General features: G+C 49.9%; 1 protein-coding gene across 1 annotated transcript in view; it reads left to right on the top strand.

The window, feature by feature from the left end:
• Positions 1-13,406, top strand: part of ATG2A (autophagy related 2A) — a 212,600-nt gene that overhangs the window by 115,751 nt on the left and 83,443 nt on the right. The window contains exons 20-22 of the mRNA XM_073554473.1: positions 4,317-4,462; positions 4,662-4,812; positions 4,986-5,179. Coding sequence (XP_073410574.1) covers positions 4,317-4,462; positions 4,662-4,812; positions 4,986-5,179 — 491 coding nt within the window. The remainder of the gene's footprint in view (positions 1-4,316; positions 4,463-4,661; positions 4,813-4,985; positions 5,180-13,406) is intronic.

Below are 13,406 nucleotides of genomic sequence, written 5' to 3'. Positions count from 1 at the left end.
GACACTTCACGTGTTCTTCGTGCAAGTCCAAACTCCCCTCAAGTTAGTCCTCTCCCCTCTGTCAGAACTGCAGCAATCTCTCTGTACCCACCTCCCAGAGTCCCTCTCTACCCCAGGCGAGTCCGAGACTCCTATCCCAAGGTGGGCTTCTCTGTCGCAGTCTGTGGCAGACCTCACCAGGGTGTCGCAGACCCTGGTGTCTGTGCTTGACAAATTACCTCTTCCTGCTCCCGCAGTCACCAATGGGTCACAAGATTCTCCGCCTGGCCCTTCCAACACATGCCGCAAAAGACCCAGACAGGAGCACCATTTGGGGTCCTCTTCCCGCTCCTTCTCACCATCCGGTCTTTCACGGCGAGATCCCTCTTCCAGATCCTCCTCTCCCGAGTCGGGCGAGGCGTCTTCGGACGCGCTTTCTGAAGATGATTCGGACCTAGATTCAGAACAGGCCTCTAAACTGAGATATATGGTCCAGTGCCTGATTGGTGCGGTCAACCAGACCTTAGGCATCAAGGATACCTCTACAGAACCCGCAGATGAGGCGGTTTCGTTTACCTGGTCAAAACCACCTTCCAAGGTCTTTGCCCCACACAGTGAGTTTGTAAAGGGAGAACTGGAGAACCCCACCAGACGTTTTCAAAGAGGGAAGCGTCTCTGCATCCTATATCCCATCTCCCCTGAGCTCACCGCTAACTGGACATCTCCCCCGGCTGTGGACCCGCCAGTTTCCAGACTGTCAACCAGCACGGTCCTCCCGCTTTCCAATGCAGCATCCCTCAAGGACTCCAACGATAGGATTATAGAATCGCTGGCAAAGTTAGGCTTTGAAGCAGCTGCTTCTGCGTTATGCCCGGCCTTTGCATCTACCTGGGTCTCAAAGGCCATAGCCAGTTGAGCCAAACATCTTCGTAAGGGCATCCTTGCGGAACCTCCTCCGAGGGAGCTAGCCGATTTTGCACAACAGATTTCCTATGCAGGGAAATATTTGGTATCTGCCTCCCTGGACGCCGCATCCTGCACTGCTCAGGCGTCCCAGCAGTATGGTGGCCATCCGGAGGAACATTTGGCTCAAAGCATTGCAGGCGGACCTATCGTCAAAAAAGACACTTACCAGCCTCCCCTTCCAGGGGTTTGCCTGATTGGTCCCATGTTGGACCAGATTATTAAGGAGGCCACAGGAGACACGAGTTCTCTTCTTCCCCTATCCAGATCTCGCCGGCCTTCCTGGAAGCAGCAATTCCCCCCCTTTCGGTCCTTTCATGGCTTCACGATGACGGAGGATTCTTCCGGTCAACGCAGGCCGCAGACCCACCAGGTCAGGAAAAAGGCTTCCTTCACGCTTGCTTCTTCCGGGGGCGTGACGCGCGTTTCGCCCGGAAGAAGCAAGCGGGCGAAACGCGCGTTGGGGCACGGGGTCAGCACTGCGGGCTGCAATCACCTCTTTTCCCTTTAGTAAGTACACCTTCCTAGATCATTGGCACTTATGCGATTTGCAATATACATTATTGCGGTATAACTTTATTATAAATGATCAATTATAGGAAAAAGGGCACTTTAGTAATTTAATGCCGTTGGCAAGTAACAATAAGACGTTTTGGGCCCTCTCTCCATATGTAAATTGACTTGTTTATTATTTCACTTTATATATGGTGTGCTTAAGGGAATTTTAATAACATCCTTTGAGGTTTTTGTGTTCCTGCATCGTGCCGTTCCCCTGGGGTATGTTTGTTTGTAATGAATACAGGTAGCATTTTATGTATTTTAATAGGCTAAATAAAAATAAAATTATTTGTTATTCATTTATGGTTCTCTTCATTAGGAGTCAGTCTAAACACTGTCTTCTTGGTTTATGTATCCTTGAGATAGGGCCTAGCCTTCTGTCCCTCCGTCACTGGAAAAAACTTCTCAGTCAGGGGTTTGCCAGTCAAAATTCAGATGGACAGTGCCACGGCAGTGGCATACTTCAATCACCAGGGAGGGACCAGGAGTCCCCTGGCGATGGCCGAGGTATCCAGGATCCTCCGCTGGTCGGAGACGACGGTTCCAGCAATATCCGCAGTGCATATTCCTGGCGTGGACAACTGGGCCACTGATTTTCTTAGCTGCGAGGATCTCGTGGCAGGAGAGTGGTCCCTGCATCAGGAGGTCTTTCATCATATTTGTCTTCGATGAGGAACTCTAGATGTGGACCTCATGGCGTCCCGGCTGAACAGGAAGATTCCATGGTTCATCTCCAGGTCCCACGACCCTCTCGCGGTGGGCGCCAATGCTCTGTCCATTCCCTGGTCGCAATTCGCGCTTCCCTACCTGTTTCCTCCCCTTCTTCCCAGGCTGTTGAAGATCAAAGCAGAAGGTGTGCTGGTCTTTTTGGTCGCACCGGATTGGCTCAGAAGGTCTTAGTTCGCAGAGATCGTCGATCTTTTAGCGGACGCCCCTTGGAGGCTCCCAAACAGGCCAGATCTTCTGTCACAAGGACTGATCTGCCACCAGAGTTCTCGGTCGCTCAATTTGACGGCGGTTCTGAGAGCATCCGGTTTTTCCCATCGGGTGATACGCACCATGATCCAGGCTAGGAAGCCGTCGTCTTCCAGGGTCTATTATCGGACCTGGAAAGCCTATTTCCGCTGGTGTGAGTCCAATGGCATTCCGCCAATGACTTTGTCGCTTCCTTCCATTTTGGCTTTTCTCCAGGCAGGACTTGATGCTAGCCTTGCCCTTAGTTCTCTAAAGGGGCAGATATTGGCCCTCTTCATCCTCTTTCTGAAGTCCTTAGCCTCCCGTTCTCAAGTCAAAACTTTCCTTCAAGGAGTGGTGCATGCGGCTCCCTCGTACAGGAAACCCGTGGACCCCTGGGACCTCAGTCTTGTTCTGGAGGTCATGAGGAGTTCTCCCTTTGAACCTCTCAGGGAGGTCTCCCTGTCCGTTCTGTCCTGGAAGGTGACTTTTCTTGTGGCTATCACCTCCATTAGATGTGTTTTAGAGTTGGCGGCTCTTTCCTGTCGCTCCCCCTTCTTGGTTCTTCACCGGGATAAGGTGATGTTGCGGCCTCCGCCTTCTTTCCTTCCCAAGGTGGTATCCACTTTTCACTTGAATGAGGATATTGTCCTCCCTTCCTTTTGCGCTGCTCCGACTCATTCTCTGGAGCGCTCATAGAACAGGCTAGACCTGGTCAGGGCGGTAAGGATCTATCTGGTTAGGACCGCTTCCTTTAGGAAGATGGGTGTCCTATTTGTTGATCCAGATGGTGCGCGAAGAGGCCTGCCAGCCTCCAAGGCTATGATTGCTTGCTGGATCAGAACTTCAATTTTGGAGGCTTACCGGGTTAACAACAGAGTGCCTCCCCCTGGGATTAAGGCTCACTCTACCCTGGCATGGGGCATCCGCCCTACAACTTTGCAAAGCGGCAACCTGGTCTTCCATCCCCACGTTTGCCAAATTTTACAAGGTCATACCTATGCTTCGGCGGACGCCAGCCTAGGCAGAAGGATCTTGCAGGTGGCAGTCCTCCGACCAGAATGGAGTTTTCTGCTGTTTCCCTCCCCAGGGACTGCTTTGGGACGTCCCATGGTTCCTGTGTCCTCCAATGAATCGATAGAGAAAACAGGATTTTTGGTTGCTTACCGTAAAATCTATTTCTTGGAGCCTTCATTGGGGACACAGCGCCCTCCCATGTTTTTTATAACTCTTGTTCTTTCTTCTGTGTTCAATTGTTACAGTTGGAGTTGTCTGTTTGTTCTTTCTATCATGATCTACTGCTTTCTCATTAACTGATTAGCTTGGTGCCAGTCGGTGGGGTGTATAATGCAAAGGAACTAACTTTTTTATGTTCATAGTGGCAGCAGCATACACCCCATGGTTCCTGGTTTCCCAATGAATGCTCCGAGAAACAGATTTTATAGTAAGCAACCAAAAATGCTGTTTTCTCCTTTTGTTTATAGCTTGTGTCCTAGGAAACCGACTACCGCTGATGACTAGCTTGTATGTGCTGCACTTTAGCTGGCCAGGATTATGTGGTTAAGTGTGCTAGAGAGTGTTCCTGGCCAGCATCCAAACCGTGCTTACAAGCTCAATAGAAAAGTGCTTGTCTGCTGTCAAGCATCGGTGGTCGGTCTCCACGATAACGAACTGTAAACACAGGAAAAGTGTTGTTATCTTAAGAAGCACTGAAAATTTTATAGGCAGTAAATTGAATAAGTGCTTGTATTTACAAGAACTATCTGACAATATCCATGTTTAAAGCTGTGTATAACCCTTTAACTCCCTCTTATATATCCTTTATCTTTCTGTCAATCACACTGCGGCTTTAATGTTCACAGACTCTGACTCGGAAGATGAAGATTCCCATTTCTACTCTGTGGACGAGACTGCAAGGTTTAGAAAAGGGTCTCAAGAAGGACAAAGCTTCTTCTCTGCTTCGATCACCATTTTAAAAGGAAGGATTACAGCTTGGACTGAAGCCAAGGTCACATTTTTCATTGCCCTTTATCTAATTCACATTATTGAAGTTTCTATCACTGGAAGAATAAAATAACATGCAGGGATATCCTTGCCATGAAATAATACGGAAAACTTGACAGGCCCAAATGATTTTGATTAGGTCCATTGGGCGACAGTTTGTAGTGATGTGGCTTTCATATTTTATTTTCCGTTATATACCGTAGAATGAAGGAAACAAGAGGCATGAGAGCCACCATGGTGAAGCCATTCTGGATGTTGAAAATGGTCGGATTTTCAGTGTCTCAAAGTACAAAGGCAACGCTGACCTCAGCTATTTATGTATTGAGTCTGACATAGTATCACTTTATCACAAAGGTATACACTATGACCTAGCACATAACATGCCTGCGAGTAGTTTCATAACTGTTTTGTCTCCAAGAGATAGCAAAGGATGACAAGTCCTTTTTACAATGCGTCTGCATGTCTCTTTTGTGTCCCGTTCTTGAATGACCTCTTACATCTTTTCTGTTGATCTTTATTCTTTGCAGCCTCCGTAGAAGATTATTTACCGCCAAGCACACTAGAAATTCCCATTTTTGTACAACCTGAAAACTTGAACTCTACTATATACATCTCAGAAGAGGGGGTCTCTGCACAGCTATCTGGATCTCGAAAAGACAAGAGCCCCAAAATGCTCTCTCTTTCTGTCCGTATTGACCTCAATCTTGTGAAGAATGTGAAGGTATGATTGGATCTAATAATTTAGCAAATAAAGTGACGAGTAAAGACACTTAGACCATAGAAGTAAAAGGTTTAGATGTCAGCATCATCGCTTAAAATTAGGGATGGCGCAACTTGATTCTCAGGACCCGATCCACTGGCCAGGTCTGTGATCTGTTGTGGCCAGACAGAAGCCCTGCAAATTGCCTCTTACCTGACAGCATCTCAGCTAATGTGATGTTGCGTCAGGCCGGGTAATCAAACATGTAGGAAACTATTTTCCAGGCTCCCATCAGATAACTGATATGATCTTTGGACCAGGTCCTGTGAAATTAATTCGCACCATTTCTACTGCAGATGCATCAAGAGGTTTAGTTATGTATTTTTACATCTACAGCTTGTTTAGAACCAACTAATTTCTATATGAAAAAGTTTATTTTTCTAAACTTGCTGTGTAGATTAGTTTAACGTTTTTAAAAGAAAAAAAGGTTAGTATTGCCATCATTTGAGACTCGCCAAAGTAACTCATTGCTTTCTCCCTCGCCTCATTGGGGGACACAGGACCATGGGTATTATTCTGCTGACACTAGGAGGACACTAAAGGCCCCTTTACATTTAGCAATGCACCAGCGATCCCGACAACGATACGACCTGATCAGGATTGCTGGTGCATCGCTAAATGGTCGCTAGTGAGCTGCCACACAGGCAGATCTCACAGCGATGTAGCGACGCAGCAGCGGTCGTTACTTACCTTTCAGATGCAGCAATCCTGACGTCCTCCCACCCGCGTCCATGCGTCGCTCGTCGGCGCCAGCAGGAAGCGCCCGACGAGAAATGGAGCTGCGCTATCAGCGACAGACAGCGGGGGAGCCGGTCGGAGGTAAGTATCACACATGGCGATATCGCTAGTGATATCGCTGCTGCGTCACAAAATCGGTGACACTTTAGCGATATCGCTATGTGTAAAGGCCCCTTAAGTAAACGTAAAACAAAGTAGTTCCTCTGCAGTGTACACCCTTCTGCTGGCTCTAATCGGACCAGTTCTTGCTTACTGTCTGTTGGAGGCACCTGGGTCTGGGATTTAGACCCCAACTTTTTCAATTTTTATTTTTTGTTTTTGATTTTTCCCTCACTGAGTGAAGGGACGACTGGTCTCTTCAGGGCTTCTATCTCCCCAAATCATCAACAGGCGGGAACGCCTCCCCTTTCCCCCTCCTGCACCGTTTGAATGCCGTGCCTGGCCTCATTTTAGGGGCGACGGGCTCCTTCAGGGTCCCGATCTCCCCACCACCAACAGACGGGAACATGGAGTGTCGCCTCAATGTACCCCCTTCTGGAGCCACGCCTATAGCCGGACAATAGCCCTGCCCCATCCTAAAGGATTGAACCCATAGGATGTACAGAGGCCCCCCCAATGGCGTCCTTGCAGCCCCCACTGCATCACCACTGATAGAAAGCGGATGATGGAAGGAGGCGGACAGTCTCTCTCCACCTCCCTGTCAAAGGGATGGTGGATGGAGGGTGAATTACGTGACCTGTGGATCTGGCTCTCCTATATCTGTGCCTGCAGATCCAGCCTTGCTGCAACTTCCAGTGAGTAAGCACAGCGTCCGGTGGTGGCAGAAGTGCTCCTTCCAGGTGCAAAGAAGGTGGGGGTGTCCTGACGTCCGGCGGCGTTTTTTCACCGCTTTCGGCTCTCTCTCGCTTGCGCTTTGGCCGGCGCCGCAAATTTAGTCCCCGGCTTCTGGCCGGACTAGGCCGTGTTTTTTCTTTAACTCCGCCCACGGGGCCGGCTCCGCCCACGCCACAAAATTTAGTCCCCGACTTCTGGCCAGATTAGGCCACGTTTTATCTTTATCCGCGCACACTTCAGGCTCTTCTCGTTCTAAACGAGAAGCGCCACTGCTAATCTCGGCGGCCATGTTCCGTGAATCTCAGGCACGCACGTGTGAAATCACGGTCTCCGGTAACCGCGAGGGTGCCATCTGGACTGACGGCAGCGCTGGCAGGAGCACTGTGAAGAGCGTGGACAGAGGGACATCATCCTTGGGGGCACAGGACACAGGATCTGGGTAAGCTGCAAAGCTGAGCTGAACCCCTTCTCTGCAGTACATTTTCTCCTGAGTGCAGCATTTTACCAGGGGGTCCCAAGGGTACACTGTCACAATCTAAAGCAACCAAGAAGGCTAACAAAACACAGTGTTTTTCGCCTCATGTACCACTTGCAATACTTCGTTGCCCCGGGGCCACAATACTCCATTCTGCATGGCCTGTCATCCTATATGCGCCGAGTAGCCCTCCGCTACTGCTGACCCTAGTGGACCTAGTCCCCCTGAGTGGACACAGTCTATGGTTTCTCTGGCTAAGGCAATAGAGTCTCTCGGGATCCCTTCTCAAGTCAGGTCATCTGTTTCCCTGGTGCGGAGAGCTTCTCTGCTGCGCGGGAACCGTTGACCAGCAGGGGTTGTTCTTTATCAAAAAATGTACAGGATTCTAGGAAACGGACTCATAGCACATCCCCCGGGCACTCTCGTGCTTCGGCGTCTGTGAGTTCCGTTTCCCGCTCCCCCTCTCCAGGGGTTCGCAGAGAACACGACTCAGAATACGAGTCTGATATGTCCATAGACCCGGACTCGCTGGAGTATCAGGAGACAGTAGATGCCCTCATCGAAGCAGTAAACAAGAATCTGTGGGTGGACGAGGACTCTACTGCTATTCCAGATCACGCGGTGTCTTTCAAAAGAACTAAACGTTCTCATAGAGTGTTTGTCAATCACCCCGAGTTTACGGACATTGTTCAGAGACATAGGAATCAACCAGACAAACGTTTCACAGGGCAAAAGCCCCTTGAGACAGGATATTCCTTTGCTCCTGATCTAAGGAAAGGTTGAATAGAGTCTCCTTCAATGGATCCTCCCGTATCACGTCTCGCATCCAAAACCCTCCTTTCCTTGTCTGATGGCTCCTCAATCAAGAATCCCATTGACTGACAGATTGAAAACCTTGCTCAGTCAGTCTTTGAAGCCTCTGGCTCGGCACGCTCTCCATCCTTCGCCACGACCTGGAAGGCTAAAGCTATGGTCGCTAGGGCGGAGGATCTGCCTAAAGCCATTCAGGCCAGTAACCTTCCTCCTGAGGCAGCGAGACTAGCTAACCAGATTTCTCGGGCCGGGGATTATGTGTTACATGCCTGGCTAGATGTGGCCAACTGCGCTGCACTGGCAGCCGCGAACACCTTCACCATCAGGAAGGCATTATGGCTTCAAAAAAGTCCTTAACCTCTCTGCCTTACCAGAGCGGTCGCTTAATTGGAGAAAAACTGGATCAACTTATCTCCGACACTACTGGAGGGAAAGGTAAATTCCTTCCCCAGCAAAGGCCTGTTGGCCCTTTCGGAGTCAACAGCAGGTTCGGCTCCGGCCCTTTCGTGCCAACACTTGTTGGTCCTCTACGACCGCCTCTTCCGGCTCAAGGCGTCCTCTGCGTAGACAGGGGTTCCCAGGCCTTATATAGACCAAATCATTCCTGGAAGAGCCTCCCAAAACAGTCTAGATCCAAAGGATCGAGATCCCATAGATTCTTTGAGCAATGGCTCGTTGCGGTATCCGGTGGGCACCAACAAGGTAGGCGGCCGTCTGCTTTTGTTCCGTCAAGCCTGGCTCTCGTACGTTCACAAGTGGGTCAGGGACCTAGTGTCTTCCAGATACAAGATAGTTTTCTTCTCGCCCTCCAACAAAGTTTTTCCTGTCTTGCCCTCCCAAAACCGAGCGTCCTTTTACTGAGCCATAGACACGCTCCGCAAAGACGGAGTCATCATAGCGGGTCCGCAAAACGAAAGGTTCAAAGGGTTTCACTCGAACCTATTTTTGGTTCCGAAGAAGGATGGAACGGTGCGGCCCATACTGGACCTAAAACTGTTAAACAAGTTAGTCAGAGTTCGACACTTCAGGTTGAAGTCCCTCCGATTGGTCATCACCTCGATGGAGAAGGGGAAATTTTTCACATCCATCGACATCCGGGATGCTTATCTTCATATCCCGATTTCCCCCCCCCCCTCACTTCGCTGTTCACGAGGAACACTACCATTCCACAGCCTTACTCTCCAGTCTCACCACCGCCCCAGAGTGTTCACCAAAGTCATGGCAGCCGTCATGTCCATTCTACACCCTCGGGGCATGATGGTTTTACCATACCTAGATGGTCTGCTAATCAAGGGATCGTCTTTTCAGACCTGCGCGGAGTGCGTGAGCATCACTGTGGATACTCTTTCTCGCCTGGGTTGGATGATCAACTTAAACAAGTCTTTTCTGGTACCAGCTCAGCAGATATCCTAGACACTTCCCGAGGGTTGGTGATTCTCCCTCCAGAAAAAGTCTCAGCATTACAACGGGGAGCCCGGATGCTTTCCTGCTCTTTTCCTCGCTCCATACGATTCGACATGGGAGTACTGGGCAAGATGGTGTCAGCAATGGAGACTATTCCATTCGCCCAGCTAGCTACACCTCCGTCCTCTGCAACATGCGCTTCTGACAGCCTGGGACAGGAACCCGTTCTCTCTGGACCGTCGGTTCCGGCTGTCCCAGCGGGTCAGGCAGACCATCAGGTGGTGGACGTTGAGGTCTTCACTGGATCAAGGAAAATCCTTCCTCCCAGTACGTTGGCTGGTGGTGACCACCGACGCCAGCCTTCTCGGCTGGGGAGCAGTGTACCGTCATCACACGGCCCAGGGACGCTGGTCCGCTCTGGAATCGTGCCTCTCAATCAACTTCCTGGAGATACGAGCAATCAGGTTGGCCCTTCTGCGGTTTCATCATCTTCTGGCAGGTCGTCCCATCCGGATTCAATCCCGACAACACCACGGCGGTAGCGTACATCAACCGTCAGGGGGCACCCACAGCAGAATGGCTATGCTTGAAGTAGGTCACATTCTCAGATGGGCCGAGAGGAACTATTCGGTCATTTCAGCGGTTCACATCCAGGGCGTAGAGAATTGGGCGGCAGATTTTCTCAGCCGTCAGGGTCTCGCCTCGGGAGAATGGTCCCTTCATCCGGAGGTCTTTCAGAAGATTTGTCATCGCTGGGGAATGCCGGATGTCGATGTGATGGCCTCAAGGCTAAATGCAAAAGGTCCAGAGTTCATAGCTCGCTCTCGCGACCCAGTAGCCATCGGGGCAGGGGCGGATGCACTGGTTCTCCCGTGGCATCAGTTTCGTCTCCCTTACGTGTTTCCCCCGCTCCCGTTGCTTCCAAGGGTCATCAGGAAGATCAGAGCGGCAGGGATTCCAGTGATGCTGATCGCTCCGGATTGGCCACACCGGGTGTGGTGCGCGGAACTAGGGCCCTATTTGCCACCAGAACTCGGGGGCCCTGTGTTTAACGGCCTAGTCATTGAATCCTGGGTTTTAACCCAAGCCGGTTTCTCCCAACAGGTGGTTTCCACCATGATTAGTGCTCGGAAGCCCGCGTCAATGCGTATTTGTCATCACAGTTGGAAGACCTTTTTCTCATGGTGCAGAGACCATGGACATTCTCCCCTCGTTTTTTCCATCCCTTCCATTTTGGAATTTCTCCAGACCAGTCTGGAGTCAGGCCTAGCGCTTAGTTCGCCCTAGTGCCAGATTTCAGTTTTAGCCGTCCTGTTCCAACTCAGGATAGCTACCAGATTGCAGGTGAATACCTTCATTCGGGAGTTTCCCATGTGGTGCCTCCCTATAAAATGCCGTTGAAGTCATGGGACCATTAATTCGGTCCTGGGTGCTCTACAGGAGGCTCCTTTTGAACCTCTGCAGGACGTATCGCTGACTTCTCTTTGTTGGAAAGTAGCTTTTCTGGTTGCGGTGACATCAATCAGACAGGACTCGGAGTTCACGGCCCTGTCCTGCCGAGCTCCTCTTCTGATTCTCCAACAGACAAGGCAGTTTTGAGGACGTCTCCGTCCTTTCTGTCTAAGGTTGTCTCTTCCTTCCATCTGAACGAGGACATTGTTTTGCCCAGCACCAGTCCATCATATTGAAAGGGCTCTCCACACACTGGATGTGGTGAGAGCTCTTAGAAGGTACGTCTCACGGACGGCGTCTTTCCGTAAGTCGGATGCCCTATTCGTGCTTCTGGAGGGGCACAGAAAGGGTCTAGCTGCTTCTAAGGCTACAATAGCCAGGTGGATTCGCTCAGCGATTCAGGAGTCCTACCGTGTCCGAGGCAAGCCTATCCCAGCGGGGATTAAGGCACACTCCACTCGGTCAGTGGGCGCTTCTTGGGCCATTCGGCACCAGGTGTCGGCACAACAGGTTTGCAAAGCACTAAAATATTCATTCTCAGGCTTCTGCAGATGAGGCCCTTGGCAGATGGATTCTGCAATTGACAGTAACACATCTGTAGACTACCGGTACATGGGAATTCAGTTGTTGTGGTGTTTCCCACCCAGGGACAGCTTTCGGATGTCCCATGGTCCTGTGTCCCCCAATGAGGGGAAGGAGAAACAGATTTTTGTGTGTACTCGCCAGAAAATCCTTTTCTCCGAGCCAATCATTGGGGGACACAGCACCCACTATGTTAGCCCGTTGGCTTGTGGTTGTGTTTGGTTTTGACATATTCCACTTCTGTTTGTGAGATCCTACTGCTTTGACACCGAACTGGTTCAGAATAGAGCCAACAGAGGGTGTACACTGCAGGAGGAGGAGTTAACCTTTTTTGTGTATTTGCTTTAGTGCCCTCCTAGTGGCAGCAGCATAATTCCCATGGTCTGTGTCCCACAATGATTGGCTTGGAGAAAAGGATTTTACGGTGAGTACACACAAAAATCCCTGTTTCTTTCTACCCATACCATGTCCATCCCCTGAAAAGTTCTCTCCACAAGCTGTTCCTAGTCAGAGCCATATGTCTCTACCTCTCAAGAACAGCATCCTTCATTTGTTCGGATGTCTTGTTTGTCATTTATGAGGGTCTTCGTAAGCGACTTCATGCCTCCAATTCTGTTGCCTTCTGTATCTGCTCTGCTATACTAGAGGCATATCGAGTTACAAATAGTCAACCCCCTCGGGGGTGAGGGCTCACTCCACTTGTGCGATTGGGGCCTCCTGAGCTGTTCGCCACCAGTCCTCTGCAGCCTACATGTGTAAGGGTGCTACCTGGTCATCCTTTCATACATTTGCAAAATTTTACAGGGTACATACCTACGCCTCAGCTGATGCCGACCTAGGTAGAAAGGTGCTGCAAGCGGCGGTTGTCCGTTGCCGAACCCGATTTTGAGCATGATAGCCTGTTGCCTCCCTTTGGACTACTTTAGGACGTCCCATGGTTACCTGTGTCCCCCAATGAAGCTATATTGAAAGAAGGATTTTTGGTTCTCGCCGTAAAATCTGTTTCTTGGAGCTTTCATTGGGGGACACGGCACCTTCTCTGGTTTGTGCCTAAATGCCTCTGTTGGGTATTGATTACCACATTAATTTTTTTTAAAGGGAAGGTGCCATCAAAAAAAAATTTTTTATCAACAATTGAAAAAATGTAAAGAATTAATGTTTGCATTTTCTTAAAAAATATTACAATTTTGTTTTTAATTTAGTAAAATATGAAAAATAATTTTAAAAAGTTTGACATTTCCAATTGTTAACACTAGGGGGAGCAGCTACTGAAATTTGACACAGAAACCTAGTGTACAACTAGCTACATTACTGCCCTGCAGTAATTATGGGCGGAGTCTGCTGACGTGTGTGATATCACTCCTCTCCTCCCCTTCTGGGTGTTTGCTAAGGGAGAAGAGAGGATTACATTTAGGAACACAGTGAGCAGCCATTTTGATGGTGACTGCAAAGTTACTGATAAGTAGACAGGTAGCAAGGATTTTGGGAGCAGGGTGACAGCAGCACGGAGTATTTCAGGAGAGCAGTGTGCTGGTCTATGGGGGAGGACACAGAGGGAGATATATGGTGGAAGGAGCAGGGTGCTGGTCTACGGGGGGGGGCACCCTGTTCAGTGCGCAGAGCAGGCAGGGATTGTACATAGAGCGCCGTCTTTTATACACTGCTCCACAGAAATCCAGGAAACATTCCTGCTGATTGATGGCCTGTTCTGATCCAGACTTTGCAGGCAAAGACCCCATTCCCCTCCTCAGATCCTGTCTTCTCCATCCTGTCCTGGCGATGTGTGAAGGCGAGGCGACAGGCATAGTCCGGGGTGACGTTGGGAAGCAGGATGGGGGGAAATGTAGCCATATAGTAACGATAAAAATGAGACCCCTCTCTTCAGCTGCC

The sequence above is a fragment of the Dendrobates tinctorius genome, unplaced genomic scaffold (genome assembly GCF_039654945.1).
Source record: "Dendrobates tinctorius isolate UK_male_01 unplaced genomic scaffold, ASM3965494v1 ptg000211l, whole genome shotgun sequence".
Taxonomy (NCBI): Eukaryota; Metazoa; Chordata; class Amphibia; order Anura; family Dendrobatidae; genus Dendrobates; species Dendrobates tinctorius.
Note: the sequence above shows the minus strand (reverse complement) of the source record. Positions and strands in the feature narration are given on the sequence as shown.